Source organism: Sinohyriopsis cumingii, chromosome 16 (assembly GCF_028554795.1).
Source record: "Sinohyriopsis cumingii isolate HCF-2022 chromosome 16, ASM2855479v2, whole genome shotgun sequence".
NCBI classification, from domain to species: Eukaryota; Metazoa; Mollusca; class Bivalvia; order Unionida; family Unionidae; genus Sinohyriopsis; species Sinohyriopsis cumingii.
The window spans coordinates 47,954,504-47,980,644 of NC_142976.1; the positions used below are offsets into that span (position 1 = coordinate 47,954,504).

A 26,141-nucleotide genomic window follows, 5' to 3' on the forward strand; every position below is an offset into this window, starting at 1 on the left:
CAAAACAAGAGTGTTTGTAACTCAACTTAACCCAACCACTTTCAAATTCAAGGTTTAAATCCTAGAGATTATCAACAAACGAAAGTGCGAATTTTAACTGCATATGGGAACTGGTCTTTTTGTGCCCAGTTAATGTATATGGTTACAGAATAGAGATCTTAATATTTTCCAAGATATCATCCAGGGGCAAAGTCCCAGGGGTTAGGGATTGACCCCAGAACCAAGGTCAGCTGTATGTAACAATTTTTCTTTATATTCCTGGCAGTATGAGTATATTTGGTTAGAGGGTAGGACAATGCAAAAGTTTAAAGGTTATAATCCAGGAGCCACAACTTTATTCTGCCAGTCTTGACCCAGGATATCATGCAAACCATATACATGTATCTGACATTTATTGACACATGAGGACAGTACATCACACATACAAATTTCCAGACATGTTGTTTTCATAATCTGAAATTTATTTTAAATTTACACCACACCAATATTCCCAACCTTAGCCCAGAACCCAGGGACTGCATGCACAACTGTAACATACCAACCCCAATCATATACCAAGGTTGGAAGTCCCAGTATCCTTAATAGTGTAGCTGGTTATGATTCATTACAAACATAATTGCATGCATGGAAGGTCAGGGTCACATGATCTCTTCCTTTTCTGTAGTGTGTGTGTGTGTGTGTGTGTGTGTGATGTAGAGTTTGAATAGCCTTTAACAATTTTAATCATTATCACTAGGAATATGTCTACAGTGTAGCAGTTTCTAGCACTAGGGCATGATGTCTCACCCAGTCACATTATCCTGACACCAGGCAGACCAGTCCTAAAGCTAACCTCTTAATGCTGATTGCCTAGCAAGGCAGCTGCAGCTATTACCATTTTTATAAGTTTTTGGTATGACTCTGCCAGGGTTTAATGAACCTGCAACCTTCTCCATCAGAGGCAGATGCTCTAACTACTTAGGTCACTGGAGTGGTCAAGTGGGGATCTCAACAATTTCATTTAAATCAGGTCTCCATTATCTTAGGTAAAGATCTGACAGTGACCACTTAGGCATCATGTTTTTGTGGCCTTTGAGTTAGCCAATGTAGATGCAGCTTTAGACAAATTTACCATTGTCAAATCATTCTGCACACATAATGCTCTTCAGCTATACTACTCACTATTCCCAAAGGTAAAGATATAACACTTCATCTGATTGGCTGATAAAATTAGCAATTATGCTAATAACAAAGGTCACCAGAACATGACCCCTAAGCGGTCACTGTCAGATCTTCATATAGAACAGTGGAGATCTGATTTTAAAAAATCATACTGGGGATCTCAACACTTTCTAGGTTACAAACCATTTGGGATGACCCAGTATCTGTATTGGATATATGTCTGAAGTTGTCAAGTCAATTGTCCTTAATTAAACTTTTATATGGCTACTAAGGGTTGGAATCTTACAAATTTCCGTGTGATAACACAGGAGAAACATGCACCTAGGATGAGACCTGAGGGTGAACATGTATCCCAGAAACTCATTTCTGACCTAAATGATGAATTCACATTAATAGCTTCAATAGTTAGAAATATAACGTTGTGATTTGTAAGAAATCTCTCTCAACCCCATTCCCATTCCCAATGGTGACATCAAAATATTTTTAACCTTTGTGCATTTCTACAGACGATTCCCAGTCATGTCCCACTAAAGGCCATTCCCAGTCATGTCCCACTAAAGCCCATTCCCAGTCATGTCCCATTAAATACCATTCCCAGTCATGTCCCACTAAAGACCATTCCCAGTCATATCTCATTGAGACCATTCCCAGTCATATCCCATACAGACCATTACCAGTCATATCCCACTGAGACCATTCCCAGTCATGTCCCATACAGACCATTCCCAGTCATGTCCCATACAGACTATTACCAGTCATATCCCATACAGACCATTACCAGTCATATCCCATTGAGACCATTCCCCATATGATTGCAGTCATGTCCCATTGAGACCATTCCCAGTCATATACCACTGATACCATTCCCAGTCATATACCACTGATACCATTCCCAGTCATATCCCATACAGACCATTCCCAGTCATATCCCATACAGACCATTCCCAGTCATATCCCATACAGACTAATCCCAGTCATATCCCATACAAACCATTCCCAGTTATATCCCATACAGACCATTACCAGTCATATCCCATTGAGACCATTACAAGTCATATCCTATTGAGACCATTACCAATCATATCCTTTTGAGACCATTCCCAATCATACCCCAAAGTCTTAAGTCTTTAACTTCAACTGTCTGTGTAGTAGGAAAGTCATACCCTGCCTTATTGGTCGAATACAGACTAGCAGGATGACACAAGTTCCTGCCTTTCAATTTTAAAAAGTGCAAACAAGAAATTTCAGTTATTGTTTTCTTCCAGACCATCCATTTAACCTTTATTTCTGATAGGTCATATGCCATAAAATTCAGTGTACCATGGTTTATTCCTCTAAGAGCATTCAAGTTATGCAGCAGAAACAAATGAAACCATAAACTATTTACCTGTGATCTAAACCTTCAGACTGGACTTCAAATATAATATGATTTACATCTCTATTTACAATTTATAAAGATACCAAGTTTCTTGTAATTACCTAAGACAGCCTGAAAGTTATTGAGTAAATAGAAAATTGTGATGAAAACCTCAAAACACTGACCTATGACCTTGACCTATGACCTTGACCATGATGATAGGATCCCAAACATGGAACACAAAGCACCTAATAATGCTTATGTATAATTAGTAAAACAAGTTTCACCATCTGGAAAATGTAAAGTAATGAATGTGACTTTCACCCTGTAAAGTATATAACACATCTTCTAATTAAATTTCATCTCTTAATCTAAAACATTTTGAAAGATATAGAGTGGAAAGGAAAGTGTGAGGTCAAATTTGAAAAACAAACCTGTGGTGTTGACATGTAAGACATTACCTTGTGGTTATACCACACACCTTCCAATGATGATTTTATTGGTTAACTGGTTTCATCAGTTCATCTCAAACGCTTGAAAACTATAAAGCTGAATGGAAATTGGAAAGTGTGATTAAAAATTTAACACTTTAATGATATGCACCTACTTGAAGATATGGTGCAAACAAAACACCCCAAGTTTCATCTATTAATCTAAAACAGCTTTTAAATATATAGAGTGGAAATAAAAATGTGATGAATGGAAGTGTATTAAACAAACAGACTGAAACACTAGTGTTATGTCCCCACATTTTTGAAAATTGCTTTTATATATAGATAGACTTACAAACAATATACACCAAAGAGACAGTTCTTACCCTAGATCCTATGGGAGGATAAATGATAATATGGAGTCAGAAAGTGAATATTGAGAAAGAATGTTATCATACAGGTTAGAACATTTTTAATTCATACCCTACAGAGATTCAAACCTGAGTCCACGGGTTATGGCACCCATTGCATTGCTGTGCACAGCAACCCCTATAACCTCTTATGTAAGAGCACATACCTCAGAAAATGATGGAACAAAGTCACAGATATAGACATTCTTGAAGAGCTGACACACTTAGTCACCCAGTGATGGAAACCTGTAAATATTCAGGCCTTGGCCAAATTGAAGATATGATCCCCAGTGTGACATGTCATCTAATGATGTGTAAGTTTCTTTTTCATCCCTTAATCTTAATTTTTAATGTTATAAAGTGGAAAGGAAAATGGAAAATAATGAATTGTACCTTAATCTTAAACTGTTCTCTGTAGTGAGATTCCCTGTGCAGGGATCTCTATTTCAGGTCCAGATTCTCTGTTTTGAAAATTTGGTTTTCTGTTTTCTAAGGACATTCAGCTCTTTTATTATAAATATTATAAATAAGAACCTGGACTTGTCATTTTTAAAATTCAGAAGACAGAAATGTCTTCAAATTAGAAAATATGGTGGAAAACTTAAAACATTGACCTCTCTCCTTGATCATGAAAACTGGGGGCCCGCAATGTGGTTTTTGGCACACTTTCCATGATTTCAAAGTTACGGACCTGAAAAGAAGTGATGGGAAATTCCAAATGCTGAGGTATCACTTTGACCTTGAAGATATGACTATAGCATTTTATGTGACACAATTCTTCTAACAATGATGCATGAGTATATAGAAAGTTTCATTCCATAATTATTAAGTGGCTTGAACGGTTAAGCATCAACTTCAGTCGGGTGGCTAGATTTGTATATTTGGGTGTCATCAGCGTGCAGTTAGTGAGACACTGGATGATGATCTAATGACACTTGAGAGTGACTGAGTGTACATAATGAAGAGAACATGTCTAAGAACAGACCCCTGTGGAACACCACAACATAGATCAACTGGGCTGGAGTGTATTCCATTTGCAGATAAAATTCATGTCCTGTTGACCAAGTAGGACTTGAACCACAATAAGGTTGTATCAAGAATTCCAAATACATGTTGGAGACAGTGAAGTAATATATCATGGTCTATTGTTTCAAATGCTGCAGACAAATCAAGGAGGGTGAGGACTGTCATCTTTCCACTATCCAATGCAGAGAGAATGTCATTAACTACTTTTTGAAGAGTAGTTTCAGTACTGTGGCAAGAGCAATATGCAGATTGTACATTGCTGAAAAGAATTAAATTTAGATGTGATGACAGCAATTCCACCTCCATGAGAATTATGGGGCAACGACTTGATGGAGTAACCAGTGGGTGTTAGATTTGCACACTTGGGCTCATCAGCTGTTTTTAGCCATGTTTCTGTCAGGAAAAAGATGTCAATATTCAGGTCATTGATAAAATTAACTATTTCTGTGTGCTTTTCCGGTGGTCCTACCAACTGGGCACTGAATAATGCAATACGCAGAGGTATCTCTTGGATAGTTACACAAAGGTACAAAAATAACTTTGAAATCAACATGATGATGATGATGATGATGATGATGATGATGATGATGAAAACAATTATTATGATCATCATTATCATCAAAAAGTGTTTATATTGTTTCCCAGTCATAATTTTCCCTTTCAGTACACACAGAGTGAATTGACCATGCTACACAATTCTGGTGTAGATGTTTTGTGTAGTTCGGAGGCATATACTCTTGTACTTCACTCAACAGTGGGGATGCCATATACAATTGATGTACTTCACTCAACAGTGGGGTGCTATATACACTTGTACTTCACTCAACAGTGGGGATGCTATATACACCTGTACTTCACTCAACAGTGGGGGTGCTATATACACCTGTACTTCACTCAACAGTTGGGGTGCTATATACAATTGATGTACTTCACTCAACAGTGGGGGTGCTATATACACCTGTACTTCACTCAACAGTGGGGGTGCTATATACACTTGTACTTCACTCAACAGTGGGGATGCTATATACACTTGTACTTCACTCAACAGTGGGGATGCTATATACACCTGTACTTCACTCAACAGTTGGGGTGCTATATACACTTGTACTTCACTCAACAGTGGGGATGCTATATACACCTGTACTTCACTCAACAGTGGGGATGCTATATACACTTGTACTTCACTCAACAGTGGGGGTGCTATATACACCTGTACTTCACTCAACAGTGGGGGTGCTATATACACTTGTACTTCACTCAACAGTGGGGGGTACTTCACTCAACAGTGGGGATGCTATATACACCTGTACTTCACTCAACAGTGGGGGTGCTATATACACTTGTACTTCACTCAACAGTGGGGGTGCTATATACACTTGTACTTCACTCAACAGTGGGGATGCTATATACACTTGTACTTCACTCAACAGTGGGGTGTTATATACACTTGACGTACTTCACTCAACAGTGGTGGTGCTATATACACCTGTACTTCACTCAACAGTGGGGGTGCTATATACACTTGTACTTCACTCAACAGTGGGGATGCTATATACACTTGTACTTCACTCAACAGTGGGGATGCTATATTCACCTGTACTTCACTCAACAGTGGGGATGCTATATACACTTGTACTTCACTCAACAGTGGGGGTGCTATATACACTTGTACTTCACTCAACAGTGGGGGTGCTATATACACTTGTACTTCACTCAACAGTGGGGATGCTATATACACATGTACTTCACTCAACAGTGGGGTGTTATATACACTTGATGTACTTCACTCAACAGTGGGGGTGCTATTTACACTTGTACTTCACTCAACAGTGGGGATGCTATATACACCTGTACTTAACTCAACAGTGGGGATGCTATATACACTTGTACTTCACTCAACACTAGGGGTGCTATATACACATGATGTACTTCACTCAACAGTGGGGATGCTATATACACTTGATGTACTTCACTTAATTCCAAATTAAGTGGTGTTTGCCAATTTTCCATAATGTTTTTTCACTGGGGCTCGTATATCAGCTAATTAGCTGATTATAAATATATACAGTAATAAATTATGTTTGGTATATTATATGGGTAAATTGTCAGCAACAATACAAACCTCTGTAATATTTTTTTTATAGGCCAAGCTAACATTGGAACGATATTCGAATCAAATTTTCACCAAATTGCTACCAAAAGTTGTCAGTACAAGCATATAGAGACACAAGCTATACGTATTGTGCGTTTTTCTTTTATTTTTGTTGTTTTAAGATAGGTCATATAAGCAAAGAGTGTACATACCTGTTAGCTGTTGAAAGTAAATGAGATAATGGCTATAATTTCTAAAAATAGATTTTTGGGAACTTCCGTTCGTTTCTAACGAAAATTCAGACTGATCTAACTGAATTTCTACTGTTATTAAGTTTTCTTCATTCTGTATATAGGTTGCAAACCAGACAATTTGTGTATATTAGTGGGATTTTCCACTGCAGTTCCTATTTATAGAAACCTGAGAGAAAATGAAAGCGAATAGCCTACGCTTCTGGTCTAGTTTCGTTCACTGTGCTGAAAATAAGATAACTGGCAGAATTTTATCATCAACGGAAATTAGATTTTTAGTACGATGCTTTGCTGTTGTTTAGGAAAGAAAAAGTACGAAGAAGTGAAAGGGAAAAAGAAAAACCCAGAGAATCATGAAAATCCAGTCAGGCAGTCTCAGCAAGAGAACGACAATGACTCAAGTTCCAGTATTGTCACTAGTGGGGCGGGTCCGAGAGACAAGACGCCTGCAAGAAACTATCCCACCGAAGGTAACACAAACATTACCATCTGTGTCAAGGACAGAATATGACGATATTTATCCTAGTTCATTTAGCAGCATTCAGACTGATTATAATCATAGATGACAGGAATGTATTCATTTATATTACCGATAAGGTGATTTCATGTTGTCAGAGGTTTCACCGTACTTTATTGATAAAACGTCAAACTCCCATGCATAGATTAACAAAAATTAACTGTCTATTTACAATGCTCTTTTTACCCAAGGCCAATCTTTTTTTATCAAAATGCACTAGTGTTAAATTTAGGGTAGGTAGGAAGGAATATTTTAAATACTGATATATATATATATATATATATATATATATATATATATATATTGATTAGTGTATATAATAGTGTTCTAAGTGCTTCAAGTATTGGGCAAAACCAGCTCTGTTAGATGCACAAATCAGTTTCAAGAATTTTATTTATTATTTTTTGTTTTTCACCGTCTCAGGAAACATGTTTTTTTTTTTTTTTTTGCTTTTGTTTACTGTTATGAATTTGTTTGTTTCTGATAACAGTTTCCTTTTGGCACACCATTACATGGCTTCAAAAGTCCCAGGGATGATGATGATGATAGTAATAATAATAATAATAATAATAATGAAACAAAAATCAATTTATTATTTTCAGCTTTCAGCAAGTCATGTTTGTTTTTACCTTTTAAACCCATGATTTTAAAATAAAGGCTAAATGCACATCTGAGTATGTTATAACAGAATAAAACTGACAGCATTTTCTGGTTGTGATATAATTTCCCAATCTCCTCAGTCTTTTCTCACACATGCTAGAAAAAACATTGACTGTAAATAACGTTCATTCTGAACTGAGCTCAAGCCCTTGGTTGTTATTGTCATTTGATGACATTAAAGTGACTAGATCACTAACACTAACAGCCACATACAAGGAATAATTTCAGTTTATTGAAACTGAGTGATTTCTTAATTTTTTTAATTGCAATATTACAGGTAAAACATTATCAATTAAAAATGCAGGTATCATATTTCATAGAGTTTTGAAACAGTAGAGTGTTATTTTCAAAATTTATAATTTTGTGAGAATCAGCTCTTCACACACATAGCTACATGTTTGTCTGACACCAATTTAAGAAGTATCATGATGATTTGAGTCATTCAACTAACATCATAAAGTGAAAACAATCATTAGAATATTTAAAAAAATTCACTGCCATAATGTGACAACTGAACAAAAGTAATCCCAAATATAGTTCTCAATGGCAGTAAAGGTTTCATTTTTTTATCTTGATGGCAAAGACAATTGCATGGTCATATGAAGGAACTACTGGTATCATGATACCAATTATTTTTCTACAGACTACAATGATAATGTTTGGTGAAATCAACATAACTTCTGCCCTACTTAAGCTTGCATGTCACACAATGTCATAAAAAGAAATCTTGGATTCACAATTGGACAAGGACCATCCACTTTATAGCACTTAAGAGCGATAAATCTACAAGAACTACATTGGTAAGAGTTATCCTCTCGCAAAGATAGATTTTCACTGATGTGTATGGCAATTTTTTAAAAAAGATCTAAATATTTGATTAATTTAATCTCACATCAAGGCAAGTGACTGGACTTTGCTATGACAGACAGAAACTACTACTCTTTCGTAGGGCACCAGTTGCAGCCATTTTGGCTAGCCAAGGTTCCAGTATGTTAATCCTATCTACATCTTGTTGGATGAAGGAAATATTTTAATGTTTTGTCACAGCGATATCTGTTGGATTTCAGGTTGCCTCCCATAATATGTAATGCCAAGTAACCAATAGCATGTAACAGTTATGCATTGTATATTGGCTGAAAATGGTGGAGGCAATTGACTTCTAAAAGAAACTTTTTAAGGGATGAAACTTAGTTTGCTTGTATGTCATCATTAGAAGGTGTGTCATGTACAACATTGAAGGTCATGGTCACAGCTCAAGTTGCTGTGACCTTCAAGTAGATTATGGAATGAAATGTATTCTCATACATCATTATTTGAAGGTGTGGGGGTCTTCAAATCTATATCAAGGTCATGGTTCTATTTTAAATTCTCCATCACACTTTCTTTGTATCACATTGCAGAAGGTTTCCTGAGAACCGTTTTCATTGCACTAATAAACTCAACATGTTACCAGCATCTAATCAAGTTACTGTACTGAGTCAACCTGGATTAGGAATATTTTGTCCTCTGCCGTTTCGTCAAAAGCAGAGGAAATCTTAGCTGGGTTTCCATCCATTTTATTCTGCTCAATACATTTAAAGTCATTTTAGATTCATGGATATGCAATTTATAATCATAGATCATGTTCAGAAGATGTGTCATGTACAACACTGGAGGTCATGTACAACATTGGAGGTCATGTACAACATTGGAGGTCATGTATAACATTGGAGGTCATGTACAACATTGGAGGTCATGTACAACATTGGAGGTCATGTACAACATTGGAGGTTCTATCATCAAGGTCATGGTCAAAGCTCATTATTTTAATATCAATATTATAACAATACTGCAATGAAATTCGGTATGCTTAATATCATGATTAGAAAGTGTGTCTCATTGTGGTTCTGTATATTTGAGGTCAAGGTCCTTATTTCAAATTTCATCTCACATCTATTTTTACCCGATAACTTAAGTCATTAAAAACTGTGTACATTGTGGGTCCATAGTTTTGATGGTCATGGACAGAGGTCATTATTTAAGTGTCTGCTGTCTATAGGATTTTCAAAATAAAAGTCCTGGGCCACATGGCTAAAAACAGGGTATAGAAAAAGGAAAACTATATTTTCAAAATTGAGTACCTGAAATAAGAGGTCCTGGCAGTAAGGAAACTCAATGAAGAGAGCTCTCTTTACATCAGCTAAATACATTTGTTTTACATTCTCCATCACACTTTCCATTCTGCTTTATAACATTATTATAGTTTTTTAATGTATGAAACTATGTAAACTTACACATCTTCTTTAGAGGGCATGGCACAGAGCGAATCATATATTCAAGTTCAAGGTCAAACATTATAAATATTAAGATATGAAATATGGTATGGTGATATATCAATATTAGAAGGTGTGTTTTGTACCTCATATGTGGTTCTGTTATCAAGGTCAAGGTCAATATCTTATATTTCTCAAAACATTTTCCTTTTGACACAAAACTTTAAAGAAATGTCAGTTTTAAGTTTGAAACTTTGTTTGCTCATATATTTATAAATCTTTCCAACTGACTGAATATAATAAAAACTGGAATGTGCAGAAAATCATCCAGTTGTTGGACATTATGAAATTCTTAAAGGTAATTTCAATTTTATTACTCTTGTATTCAAAATTTGCTATTGGAGCCCGTTTAAATTATGTGAAATCTTGTGCAAAAAATATCAGTCTGTCTAGAAAGGTAATTTTATGTATTTTTCATCATGGCAGATGTACTTATTTGAAACAATTACCAGCCAGAGCTGGTTATCCAGCTGTGCTTCAAATCAGAGCATGGGTGGACAAAATGCAGCCCATGGACTGGACTCAACCTATGACCTGGGTTTATCGTTAATTTACATCATAGGCTGTGGCTTTAAAAGTCACTTATTTGTCAGGAGGTAGATACCTATGCCTGACTTGGAGCCATTTGCTTGCCCAGCTTTAATTTTACATTGTCCCAGGTTACCAGGTGTTGGATGTTTTCTCCTCCAGATATTTAAATTATCATTAGAAAATGTTTCTTGTAGCACAATGACGGTGCCATTTAGGTCAAGGTCATGGGTCAATGTTGAAAAGTTTTCCATTACACTTTCCATTCCTCCCATACTGTAATTTGAGATCAATACAAAAAGATTCATACACTTACATGGGTATTACAATGTTGACGATGCTACAGTTTATTCAAAATCATTAGTCTGTGAACTAAGTTTTTGGTCATACTGTCATTTCCATTCTGTAACAGTTGGATATCAAGGAATAAAACTTGGTATATTTGTCATGTACCACCACTGGTCAGCATCACAGGCCAATACCCTAGGTTTAATGAACATTTTCCATTTGACTCCATAAGTTATGAGCTGTTTAAGATAAATGGTTGAAAAGTGGGAATTGTATATTGACTGCATTCCACATTTGGGGACAATGCCATCTCATTATCTGTAACAAAGTTGTATCTGTATGTTCACGGTCAAGGTCATTGATCTAGTTTCTTCCCCATTTCTCTAATTTTAGTCTAATGACCTTTTGAGACTTGGACAAGAAATGGTTGCTCCCCATGTCTGCCTGGAAAGGGATGAACCATTTAATTTTTTCAGGGAGGGGGAGCAGAGGCACCTTGGATATTTCTGAAAACATTTCCAACCCCTCTGCTCTGAATTTTGAAAAAGCCCCCCAACTAATTATAATTAAATTTTTCAGCTGAAAATGCATTATCTAACATTTACCCTCAACCCTAGATGGTTATAATACAGATTCTGTCATATACAGTTTCGTGTTTAGGCTCTAATAAACAGCAACAAAAGAAAGAGTGAAAACAACAAACTTTAAAAAATATAACAAATAATTTATTTTCCTGGATAACACTGTAAACATGAAAAAATAAGAACTTTCAGATTTAAGAATCAAATCCAAACATAATCCAAAAGTAATAATTATTAAATAAATAATTATTAAATAATTGAATAATAGTTTATTTCCCAGGAAAAACACTGTAAATAATGAATTTTTTTATTTCCCTGGAAAAAACACTGTAAAAAGTTAAAATATAAGAGCTTACAGTTTTAAGAATCAAATCCAAGAATAATCCACTAATTAAATTTTAGAAATCCTAGAAATGAAATGTTCTAATGAAATTTGAGTTCAAGTCCTGGTGAAAAATCCAAAATGGAAGGCGATGAAGCCTTTATATTATGAATGTGTCTACAGTACTTTCTGATTAAACAAACAATAATCCAGTGTTTGAATTTGCAAACAAAATTTAAAGAAATGTCTTTGTCCAAGAATTCTGTATGAGCACTCAAATATTTCCAGGAAAAAGAATTAGTGTTTCAGAAATTAATTGCACATGAACAATGACTCTGTATAGGAGGAATTAATCATTAAGAATCCAAATAATTTTAATAAAAATTAAAATATAACTCCAAATTGGTCACAACAGAAGGAACACCTTTATGTGCCAGTGTTTTGAAGCTCAACTGACTAATTTCTATATAGACAAAGATTATACAGTAACTTGAAACACAAAACAGATTCCCAGATGAAGGTAAAATCTCCAGAATTTCAAGAACAGCATAGAAGTATTTGCATCTAAAGTCACATAGTTCCAGTCAGCCTCGATTTCACTATTATTATTCACACATTAAGAATTCATTTAAAAAAAGTTGTTTACTTGATTCTCAGTGAAGGTCAGGAACTAGGTCAGAATAAGATACATAGTTCGGTGTTTACAACTAACAGTCAGGTCAAACTAATTTCTGGAAAATATCAGATTCCTAGAAAACAAAACTACATTTCTTTGACATGTAATGAAATTAAAAATAAAAAGATTTTAAAACTTACAAACACTTAAATTAAATCAAATACAAATTAAATCAAATATACATAACAGTATATAACATCTTCCTGCTTAGACTCTATAACAGTATATCAAGTTTGGATGGAAAATATTTAATAATGTCATTGTACTTGAAGCATTGTTCATCTAATATTCTGACCATGAAACCCCTCCAAGGGACCCCAGATATTGTAACCTCAAGGGCAACATATCTACAAAATTTCATAAATTTCCACCCAGCCATTAATAGAAGGCTGTCTGACATTGATGGACAGATGGAACATATAACATTATTCAAATATGTTTATATATACAGATATATATATATATATATATATATATATATATATATATATATATATATATATATATATATATATATATATATATAAACTATGGAATTTTAAAAATCTATCCATTCAGCACAATAAATTTGATGATTTGATCACATGTACTTTTAGTTTTCTATGTGCACTTTGGTCAATCCCAGAGCCAGGAATATGTTTTAGAGTGGTGAGGGAGAATTAAGAGAGGCACTTTTAGCAAAAGGGGGCATTTGTGTTGAAGGCAAGAGAACTAAACAAAGAATATTTTGTTTCCCATTATATATAAAAAAATGTCAATAATTAAATTTATCATTTAATCATTTTGGAAAGAGAAATAGACAAAAGCACTTTTATAAGTTTCTTAAATAAACAGAAAAATATGTGGGGGCAAAAACGCTGATTTAAAGGTATTTCATTCATCTATAGAGAGGCAGTAAGGGATGATTCTTGAAAGGCAGTGTAGGACACACGGTACTAATTATACGGAAGAACTGTGAACCAGTCTAGAAATGGGTGAAGAAATAATAGAGTATTTACAGGTTTGGTGGTCCATAATTGGTTAATAATGAAAATTAAAATTTTAGGAAAAATATCTTTTGAGAGCTTATCCTATATGTAATGTAAAAAAAATATTGACAAATTTCTACTGATGCAACTTTAGCATTTTTACAGGCTTGACTCAGGAGTACTCAATACTGAAAGTAGCACCTGATTCATTTGGTGCAGAATCAATAACACGTGTTTCATGCACATGTATGTAAACAAATTGCCGCGGGTCATATGGTGTTCTCCACACATAAGCTTGCACCAAGGTTAGATGTGCACGAAAAATTATAGGTGTCATTATCAGCACCCATAAATTTTAAGTTATTGAATTTTGAATATGATAGTGTTTCCATATGTTTACCATTGGAGTGGAATTAGTACCGTGAGTCCTATATGCGACCTATACCATAATAGGAGTTTGTTGTTTCCATGGTTACCACGTGCATACAGGGTATCAATTTGGTGGTTTTTACATATGACAATCATAATGGAGTCTTTTTATCATGGTTTGAATGTGATTTTGGAGAAAAATTCTATACAAAAGACAGATGGGGATGGTTTTATACAATGGAGAGTGGAAGTAGATAGCTCAGGCCATAGGGAAAAGAGCATAGTATGGCCTGATGGCAGAATTTCATATGATGGTACCCATAGATTGGCCTATATGGTTAAATACCATTTAACACATGCAACAATTCCCCAAAAGGGGGTGGGGGTGGGGGAGATTTTATATGTAAGCCACTTATGTCACAATCACTTATGTATCAGTACTGATCATTTAACTTTAGAGACACACTCAGCAGATCAAAGCAGAGAACATTGTAAAAATAAGGACTGTGCACAAAACTGCACATGCTGCATTGCCTCAACCTGTAAATTGAATTATTATATGTCGAGTCACATTGAATATCAATTATACCGGTCTTATTTCTTATCCTAGAATTAAACTCCTTGACACCTATTCTATGTTCAGCATGTTTCTCATATTGGTACATTACATTTTTGGGTAAACAGTATTGGAACTTTTCTGCATTCCTTTTGTTGAGGGAGCAGGGAGGGATATTTTCACTTAAAATAATAGTTTTCAACCCTTCATTCCAAATATAACTCTGCAAAAGTCCTATCTGTATTGCATTCTTTACACAGGCAGTTTTTCTTCCCCAACCTCTCTTCATACAGTTGAAACATTCTTGATGTATAACTGCATGGTGAACATACTGCTCTCTCCCACCAAACCAGATCTCTTTTTTCTTCATGTACCAAGTCCCATGATAGAAAACCTTCATACTCAGGGTGTTGCAACTTGTGGTCTCAGAACACATTATTCCAAATCTCAGCATTTGATTACTGCGTGCACTAAGCAATATGTGTTTTGTTCACCATATATGTTGTTGTGAATAAATGAAAACAAGCTTCATGTCAGAAATATGGTTTCATATTTGAAACAAAAGCTATTTATAAAACCTACATTGCTCTGTTCTTACCATCAAGTAATAGTAAGGAATCATTTAGCTGTAAATTAGAGCTTGCTATTTGGTTTGCCAAATCAAGGTGTATTACCTCCCCTTTGACTGTAATTGAGTGATTGCAATGTTTGCTTTGTTTCTCTTTTGTTCAATAATGTATGCCTTTTTTCAGCTTTATATTAAAAAGTAAGTAATTTAATACTGCTTATAGTGGAAAGCAGCCACAGTAATGATTTTTAGACTTTTTCTTAACTTTTTATGAGCTTTGGGTAAATGTAGGTATATGTTTATGTATTAGACAACTTCAATATGCAATTCAGTTCTATTACTTAAATTTAACAAGTAGTGTATTCAGTGACAATTTTTATCAGTGTCTGCATATTGCATAGAGACATGAACTTGTCTTGGCATAGCAAAGTTTTTCACACATTTCTCCACCTCCAGCATACTTAATAGCTTGAGTCATAACAGTTTGTGCATACACTTTCTGTCTCCAACATCAATGTCAGCATTATAGGAACTTTGGATAGCTTTTTCAAATTTGTCTCTTGATGTCCTTATGTAACATACCTCATGTTAATGTGTTATTTGGGTTGATACACATTCCCCCCCACCCCCTTTGTTTTGGGGAACATTACCAGGCTTGAAGAAATTACTCTGTCTATTCTTTGCTTATTCACCCTTCCCCATAGTTTTATACTAAAAAGTAGCACTATGTTATTTAATTATTCAGTATAATACAGCTTATGGAACTCTTCCTTGGCTTTTATACCTTTTTATTAACATTTGGGGGTCATGAATCACATGTGATGATAGTTTAAATAAGTTTGGAATATCAGCATCTCTTGATGCTTCATGGGTGTGTTTATTTGTTTTAGTCACAAAAGGGCAATGGCCTCGTATCATTTTGACCTGTCATGTGGCAAACTTATTTGTTTTGTTTGATTGATGTGAATAGGGATGCACTGTGTGTTATTTCTGTGAGAGTCAGCAAGAAAAGAAATGCAATTTTGAAATTTAAAACATTTAAAACTTGTCTTATAGCCAGTGAGAGATGAAAATACAATGCGTCATGTAATTTGATACCCTGTGATGTCATACTTGCTGATGTCAGCATGCTTGTGTTTCTTTTGTGTAGCATGCATGCCATAGAAAGATAACATGAAGATACAAAGGCAGAAAACAATTATTTTAATAACAAGAATAAGCCATTAATAAGTACAATACAACACAGCAACATGTAATGCGGATGCAATTTAACTACAGATATTGGTATCACATAAAATGCTATTGCACTATTATCCATGCACAAGCATGGCCAATTCTTTCTTACAATTATGCTCTAATATCAAGGAGTAAAATACAACTTTTTCAAAAAAAATTAAATCTGGTTATAGGACACACGGTACTAATTATACGGAAGAACTGTGAACCAGTCTAGAAATGGGTGAAGAAATAATAGAGTATTTACAGGTTTGGTGGTCCATAATTGGTTAATAATGAAAATTAAAATTTTAGGAAAAATATCTTTTGAGAGCTTATCCTATATGTAATGTAAAAAAAATATTGACAAATTTCTACTGATGCAACTTTAGCATTTTTACAGGCTTGACTCAGGAGTACTCAATACTGAAAGTAGCACCTGATTCATTTGGTGCAGAATCAATAACACGTGTTTCATGCACATGTATGTAAACAAATTGCCGCGGGTCATATGGTGTTCTCCACACATAAGCTTGCACCAAGGTTAGATGTGCACGAAAAATTATAGGTGTCATTATCAGCACCCATAAATTTTAAGTTATTGAATTTTGAATATGATAGTGTTTCCATATGTTTACCATTGGAGTGGAATTAGTACCGTGAGTCCTGTAGAGGTGTGCCAAAATGCACAAAAGGGAGAGCACTGAGGAGTGATATTCATATCATGCAATTAACAGTTGTACCCCTCCATATTAGTCTGTCTTAATCACAGCTAATTATTTTACAAAAATCTCTGGAACTTACAAAGATGATTTACCAGTACCAGTATACGTGCATTGACAACTCGGTTCCTATAGTGTTTCAGAAATTAATTGCACATGAACAATGACTGTCTAGAAATCCCATAATACACTCACACCATCAAGCAACAGATGAGAGTTTTGAATTAATAGTTCTGTTGCTTGGTTTAAGATCAAGAAAACACAAACTGAGTTTATTTGATTGATGTGAATGTTTCTGTTAGAGAAAAATCAAATGTACATATGATAACATCATTTTACAATGAAACTTAATGCATGCAAGGCAAAATGATTTGCATTCTAAGACTGACATAATGAGTTAGTTGTTGTTTTCCCTGATTGGATGCAGGAAATGTTTGACCATTGGGTGCAGCACAATCTTGACAGAAATGCAATTCACTGTGCTATACTAACCTCCATGAATGTTTCAATTTTATTGAAGAGATGGTCATTACTGCTAAATAAGGTCATACAATTCTGTAAAGAAGGATAAAGAGTTTGCACCACAGTCAAATAAAGATAACTAACAAAATACCACGGTTTTAGAAGTGTCCCATCAGGACTCTTAGGGCTACCATATTTGAATTTTCTTAAAAGATGCTCTTTGGAAAGTGTATCCATATCTACCAACTCAAGTTGTATAATAGTATAAATATTGCATTAACCCATCATGAGCATATACAGTATGAGTGACAGTGAGTAATCAGTATGAGTGACAGTGAGTATACAGTATGAGTGACAGTGAGTATACAGTATGAGTGACAGTTAGTATACAATGTGAGTCAGTATACAGTGTGAGTGAGTATGCAATTAATATACTTTGACCTTTGTACTGTGCCATCCTGTCTCCTTTCTTCAGTCCTTCTTCATTCATAATAGTATCTAAATTTGTTTGATAAAGAATAAGCAGGGCAAAATTCTAGACATCTTAATATATTTAAAATTCCTGGATAGACAGTGATTTAAAGACCAAAAAAGAGGGCATGTCCAGGAAAGAGGAAGTCTGGTTTATAGTATATTCTGTACATTACCATTATGTTAACTTCAGATGTTCAGTACACATTATATATATATATATATATATATATATATATATATATATATATATATATATATATATATATATATATATATATATATATTCTTTTCACAGATGCAGAAAGAAAGAAGAAAAATATGCAAGAAGAATTAGCACAAAGAAGTACAGAAAAGACAGAACATGGCAACTCATCAAATTCAGATGACACATCTGACGACTTCCCCAAGTTGGTATGTGGTTTATCCCTGGAGATTTAGTTTGTGTGTGTGTGTATGAATGTGTTTCTTAATTGCTGTTAAGTATTTTTAAAGCAGTAGATACTCAGTTGCTCAATTGATACACATTCTCCTTTCCAAGATGTGAACAAAATATTTAATTATTTTCAGTCTCTTGAAAGTAATGAGAAATATGAACATTTTGCTTACAAGTTCCTTATTATCCACCCTTACCATTAATAGCAACCATTGTACAGTATTGATATTTTTGAGAGTTTGACTGAGTCGTGAATTTCTTATATGGTTTGCATTATTTATTCTAAGGGTCCCGGAAAAGATATATGGGAACCATAAAGTTACAATATTCTTTTTCAGGTACAATTTTGTTACCTCTGTTGTAAAGCAAACATTTTGACCTATGAAGTCCATTGCATGTATCACAAGTTTAAATTTGGAATTAATTGATGCTATGTTGTCCATCACACCCTTCCATCATAAAACTTTACAGAACATTTTGAATAAAAACATGTTACTCCAATACTTAGAAATATTACCCAGAATTGATAAATAAAGCCTTTTGAATATTTTCTAGTTGGTCTTAATTGAAAATGGTGCCAATCTGATGTCGAGTATGGATGCCACAATAGCCAGCTTGAAAATCTTGCTATTGCTACTCCTTCTGGATGGAAAAGTCATATCTAAGAATATTTTTATCTCTAAGACTCGCATAAGGATTACTGTATCATCAAAGGGTAGACTTATTATGATACCCAGCTGGTCCCTAAATGAAAATCATTCCTGTCATACATTCAGTATGTCTGCCATGATGGCTGTCTTAATCTTCCTGTCACTATTCCCCCTAAATGGATAATCATTTTTACATGGGTATGTTTCACCAAAATACTTCTAATGATATCTACTTTATCCCAGATGAAATTATACATAACACAGTGATACCTCACAAAACCAGACTCTCAACCTACTAAATTCCCACCATTTTAATTTTGTTTAATTTTATTTATTTAATTATTCCTTCTTTATTACCATAATTTCTTTCTTTTGTAAATTGAAGCCTGTCTTCTCTGAACACTCAAGCAAATTGTTTGTCCCAAATTTAAAGTTTACATCCTCTTAAAAATAAGACTTAATTAAACAAGTAAATTTTTTAGCTGCTAAATTCCATAAAATGGTGATCTTTATGGTCCAGAAATAGCATGTAGTATCAGTGGTTATTTCATTGTAAAAATGATTAATAATAACTTTTGTCTTAAAATGAACACTTGGGCATTCATACCCAGGCAAATGGCTAAGCTTTTGATATTTGGCTGTCAGGACTGATAAGACAGTATTCAAAAGGAATGTAAGATCACAGTTCAGCTACGTTTTCTTGAAAATTTATAAAAGCAAGATGATTTGTTAATTGTTTGCACACTTAAATGCACACAAACATGTTCTCTCATAATTACATCTCTCCCAAGTCACATATGTGCATTCCCTATTTAGCACAAACAAACTTCTGTAGTTGTCACTCTCAAGTCATGTGAAAAACAATAATATTGTTTTGGTTTTTAAAATTGTCTGGCACTTTTGTCTTTAATGTATGGCTCACTGAAGGTATCGGTGAAGTATTTGCATATCTGCATTCATAAAAACAACATATTTTCATGTCTGTGATACCCACAGTAACTGTAAATCTCTCATATTGCAAAATCAAATTTGGTTTCAAGGGATTTCAGTTTTCATAGGTTTAACTTGATAGATGGATAGACAGATGGATGGATGGATGTTCGCTTGTAAGTCAAGTCAATTTGCAAACTGCACTGGCCCATTTATCTTCCATCACATAATGTGCCAGCAGAACTGGGTCTCTGCAGTTTATTTGGAGTAATCAATAGAACAAACAACACAGACCCTGATTTTCTGGTGCGTTCTGGTAGAGCAGATCAGGATCCATGTTGTTTGCAGTTGGACTCATCAGCGAGTATAAAAAGCAGATAGATAGTCTTCACATTATATATAATGCCAATCATTATGTAGCCACACCCTCACTATTTGCCAACTCACATTATATATAATGCCAATCATTATGTAGCCACACCCTCACTATTTGCCAACTCACATTATATATAATGCCATGCATTATGTAGCCACACCCTCACTATTTGCCAACTCACATTATATAAAATGCCAATCATTATGTAGCCACACCCTCACTATTTGCCAACTTACATTATATATAATGCCATGCATTATGTAGCCATGCCCTCACTATTTGCCAACTCACATTATATATAATGTCATGCATTATGTAGCCACACCCTCACTATTTGCCAACTCACATTATACATAATGTCATGCATTATGTAACCACACCCTCACTATTTGCCAAATCACATTACATATAATGCCATGCATTATGTAGCCACACCCTCACTATTTGCCAACTCACATTATATATAATGCCATGCATTATGTAGCCACACCCTCACTATTTGCCAACTCACATTATATATAATGCCATGCATTATGTAGCCACACCCTCACTATTTGCCAACTCACATTATATATAATGCCATGCATTATGTAGCCATGCCCTCACTATTTGCCAACTCACATTATATATAATGCCATGCATTAGGTAGCCATGCCCTCACTATTTGCCAACTTACATTATATATAATGACATGCATTATGTAGCCACACCCTCACTATTTGCCAACTTACATTATATATAATGTCATGCATTATGTAGCCACACCCTCACTATTTGCCAAATCACATTATATATAATGCCATGCATTATGTAGCCATGCCCTCACTATTTGCCAACTCACATTATATATAATGCCATGCATTAGGTAGCCACACCCTCACTATTTGCCAACTTACATTATATATAATGCCATGCATTATGTAGCCATGCCCTCACTATTTGTCAACTTACATTATATATAATGTCATGCATTATGTAGCCACACCCTCACTATTTGCCAACTCACATTATATATAATGCCATGCATTATGTAGCAACACCCTCACTATTTGCCAAATCACATTATATATAATGCCATGCATTATGTAGCCATGCCCTCACTATTTGCCAACTCACATTATATATATAATGCCATGCATTATGTAGCCACACCCTCACTATTTGCCAACTTACATTATATATAATGTCATGCATTATGTAGCCACACCCTCACTATTTGCCAAATCACATTATATATAATGCCATGCATTATGTAGCCATGCCCTCACTATTTGCCAACTCACATTATATATAATGCCATGCATTATGTAGCCACACCCTCACTATTTGCCAACTTACATTATATATAATGTCATGCATTATGTAGCCACACCCTCACTATTTGCCAAATCACATTATATATAATACCATGCATTATGTAGCCACACCCTCACTACTTGCCAACTCACATTATATATAATGCCATGCATTAGGTAGCAACACCCTCACTATTTGCCAACTTACATTATATATAATGTCATGCATTATGTAGCCACACCCTCACTATTTGCCAACTTACATTATATATAATGTCATGCATTATGTAGCCACACCCTCACTATTTGCCAGATCACATTATATATAATGCCATGCATTATGTAGCCATGCCCTCACTATTTGCCAACTCACATTATATATAATGCCATGCATTATGTAGCCACACCCTCACTATTTGCCAAATCACATTGTATATAATGCCATGCATTATGTAGCCATGCCCTCACTATTTGCCAACTCACATTATATATAATGCCATGCATTATGTAGCCACACCCTCACTATTTGCCAAATCACATTATATATAATGCCATGCATTATGTAGCCATGCCCTCACTATTTGCCAACTCACATTATATATAATGCCATGCATTATATAGCCACACCCTCAATATTTGCCAACTCACAATAGAATACAGTTCTACTCTCACTTGCACCCACTTAAGCATACAATTTGGACAAAAATGTCATTCCAACAAGAATTTAGTCATGAACTTGTTTTCCGTTATCTGTCTTTTCAAATGTCTTTCAGAAAGCAATCCATTATACTGGCTATACAGTTATGTGCCCAAAAAATAGAATCATATGCTGTTTGATGCTAATGAGTTTTTCCATTGCAAAAACAAGCAGATTGGGTTGTGACTTTCACTGATTTCATCTATTGTGATTTAAATAGAGGGATGTTACCTATTGTGATGGTAAATAGAGGGATGGCATCTACTGTGATGGTAAATAGAAGGATGGCATCTATTGTGATGGTAAATAGAGGAATGGCCACTATTGTGATGGTAAATGGAGGGATGGTAACTATTGTGATGGTAAATGGAGGGATGACAATGAAGGTGATGGTAAATAGAGGGATGGCATCTACTGTGATGGTAAATGGAAGGATGGCAATTGTGATAGCAAATAGAGGGATGGCATCTATTGTGATGGTAAATAGAGGGATGGCATCTATTGAAATGGTAAATAGTGGAATGGCATCTATTGTGATGGTAAATAGAGGGATGGCATCTATTGTGATGGTAAATAGAGGGATGGCATCTATTGTGATGGTAAATAGAGGGATGGAATCTATTGTGACGGTAAATAGAGGGAAGGAATCTATTGTGATGGTAAATAGAGGAATGGCAACTATTGTGATGGTAAATAGACAGATGGGAACAACCAGGATGGTAGAAATGAGGGATGACATCCATTGTGATGATAAATATGGGAATGGCATCTATTCTGATGGTAATTAGAGGGATGGCATATATTATCTCTAAGGTAGACATTTTAGAAATAGCTATAGTTTTGGTTATTTGTAAGAACAGCAATAATAATAATAATAGATAAAAAATAAACAGCTTTTTTCTCTATCATTTTACTTCATCCCTTACTTCAAGGGAATGTTTTTTTTTTATAGACTAATTTACACCCTGTTGTTTCACTTATTTGAACCTTTTGGTTTTCTTAATATTTTAATTTGTTTAAATTACATTTTTTATGATTACATGAATATGTATGTATTTGTTTAAATTGTATTTATTTTGTTATCTATCTAACTATTGATGAATGATCTGTATTTATTAATTTACTTATTATTTAATAACTTTGATAATTTGTTGACTCAATGATTTTTTATATATTTACATGTCTCAGGTTGGACCCCAATCAGGTTCTAAGGGCAACCAAGGTAGGGTATACAAAATGTTCCTCACTGATATGTTTCATTAATGATGGGGGCGAGTCAGTCAAGTGGGGCTATTTTTTCAGAAATTTAAAATCTATAATTCTGTGTTTGTAAAACTACATCTTGAAGTTTTATCTGTTTGGGTAGGTTCCTGAGATTAAGGACTGTATGCCCCAAGAGCAAATGCCAGTTCAGGTTATGTATCTGTCTGTTCACAGGATAGGGATTTGTTTTTATAGTTTTCAACTTTTAAACCAGTTGCATAGTTCCTTGGCATGCAATGATGGACCCTGTAGCCAATGTCAATTGCACCAGGCTTTTAAGTGGACCTAAAATGTGCTTTTCCGTAGTTTTTCACTGAACTAACTCCTTTTTTAAAATCACCCTATGTCCAATATTATTTAGACTTTCTTTAATCCATTTATTATACTAAGGTTTCCTGGAGCTTTCTTTTCAGTTATTGATGCGGGGGCCCTGAGGGGCCGAGTGGTCTAAAGCGCTCACCGTTCTGGATCACTGCCATCTCACCGGTCTGCGTGGGTTCGAGTCCAAGGCTCGTCTAGTGTGGGTACATGGGAAAACCTGCCAGTAGCTTTTCATGGGTTGGTGGTTGTTCCCTGGGTTTTCCAGGGTTCTTCCTCCACCAGTTATGCTGGCTGCCATGTATAGCCTATCTTGTGCTGAAAAATGGCATTAAACCCTAGAACAACAACAACAAAATCAGTTATTGGTGCAGTTTTAAGGAACATCTGGTCTTCTGATTTGATAAATTTGCCATGTAGGCAGCCCATTCTATAGATTTGTTATGCTTCAACAGTACTAGAGGCAGCTAGCAGCTGTCAGTCCTGTCCGATTTTACAGTTTCAAAACAATGAATGGCTGATGCAGTGAGGAGATTCCTCTTTATTCCTAACAAAATAGGTTTCCTGGATTGTATCTTGTCATGTGATTTAGACATGACAGTAAATACCTTTGAGTAAAACCATAAAAGCTAAGTCAATCAAAAACTGTTTCTGGCCTTCTTTTCTCTCTGCTTGTCAGGGCTCAAAATAAAAAATTTCCGCAGTACAAACATCACTTTGTATTTATACTTTGATCAGCCAGTATAAATCAGGCTATTTGTAATGTTCTCAATAGAATTGTTATCTGAATACAGGATATCACTATTTCATTAGTTTTCAATTAGCAATATCAGAATTGTAACTTAATGCCTGAAAGCCCATTGTTGACTGTAAAAATTTGATCATGAAAAGGCTGGGACTGTAGCTGTATACGGAGTGAGGATCTAAAAAATATAAGCCAGTGTCAAGGGTTACCTCATGGTCAGAGTAATTTGCATGTATAATTTCATCTTTTCATACCCAGTAAATGAATATATTGTTACATTTTTGAAGATCTCAATCATTTCTCAGCTGTATAAATTACCCTGAGGCTTCATTCTGAGTTGTTACGGTTTAACCTTTGGGCATTATTCAGAAGTCACAGTCTGATATCATTTGAAAATTGAATCAGTGATCACAAATGCCGATTCTCTGAAAAGAGAGACATAAAACGAATTTTGCAAATTTATGTTAAACATACCATTTCTGAGATCCCTCCCCGTACAGAAATTTCTTATGGATTCCGTATGGAATACTTATGGAATCTATATGGAATAGATATGGACTGAAAAACTTATGGAATCAGACAATTTGTTCCATATCAATCCCATAAGTACTTCACAGCAAGTGAAAATTCCATATGGAATAAAGTTGCAACTTTAATCCATAAGCACTTTTTTCCCTATGGAAAGCAGGCTCATGTATTATAGCATCATGGAAAATACTCTCTGAAGAATTAATAACCTAAACTACATGTATCTGATTAAAATAGAAATATTGGTGAGGATTTGTGTACCTGTATATGTCAGTGTAGCTATGTGGAAGGATGAATATATACTCATAAATTTTAAGAAACACATGTATGTCAGTTTTCTTTAATTTATTTCCACAGATGTTTAAAAACAAAGACATGGCCAAAAAAGTAGGGAAAATGTAAACATGATCAGAAATTTAGTATTAAAATACAAGCATAGATGAATTTTTGGTGCAAGGTGGATTTTGGGCTTGATCTAATGTTTATTCTGAAAAGTAATTTTTTTGGCTTCCTATTAAAATATGCTCTACAAAAATCATACCCTAGTGAAAATGTGACTTAAATTTCAGCAAAATCAATGAACATTTCTTGACATTCACTCAAATGTCCATTTTCACTAAAATCATGGTATTTTAGGAGATTTTATCAGTGAAATTTTGTGATTGAAATTTCACTGATTCTGCCAACATTTCTGAAAATATTAGTGGAAATTTTTATTGAAATTTCCCTGAGAGTTTGTCAAAAATTCTAAAAATATAGTGATATTCTGTGATTGCAATATCACTGAAATTTTAGTTTAAAAAATATAAATAAGATATAATAAAATTTATTTTTGTTTCTTGTGCAATTTGATTGATTTTCAGCAGCATTTATATTCCCTGTTTCTGATAGCTGTAATTGTATTGTTTATTTTGGGAACAATAACTTCTTTCCACATCTTTCTGTATTATATTTCTTTAT

At 34.6% G+C, this 26,141-nt stretch overlaps 2 protein-coding genes across 3 annotated transcripts in view; one reads left to right on the forward strand and one right to left on the reverse strand.

Moving 5' to 3' along the window:
- LOC149780363 (uncharacterized) overlaps positions 1 to 3,245 on the reverse strand; it is a 38,934-nt gene extending 35,689 nt beyond the window's left edge. The window contains exon 1 of one of the 2 annotated variants that reach the window (XM_089937260.1): positions 2,980 to 3,245. The gene's annotated coding sequence lies outside the window, so the exon portion shown is untranslated. Of the gene's footprint in view, positions 1 to 2,952 lie in introns of both variants that reach the window. The other variant, XM_089937259.1, reaches the window with a different exon arrangement.
- Positions 3,246 to 6,907: 3,662 nt separating this feature from the next.
- LOC149780364 (serine protease FAM111A-like) overlaps positions 6,908 to 26,141 on the forward strand; it is a 49,019-nt gene continuing 29,785 nt past the window's right edge. Inside the window, exons 1-3 of the mRNA XM_089937262.1 lie at positions 6,908 to 7,198; positions 18,242 to 18,357; positions 23,516 to 23,549. Coding sequence (XP_089793388.1) covers positions 7,012 to 7,198; positions 18,242 to 18,357; positions 23,516 to 23,549 — 337 coding nt within the window. The 5' untranslated portion in view covers positions 6,908 to 7,011. The remainder of the gene's footprint in view (positions 7,199 to 18,241; positions 18,358 to 23,515; positions 23,550 to 26,141) is intronic.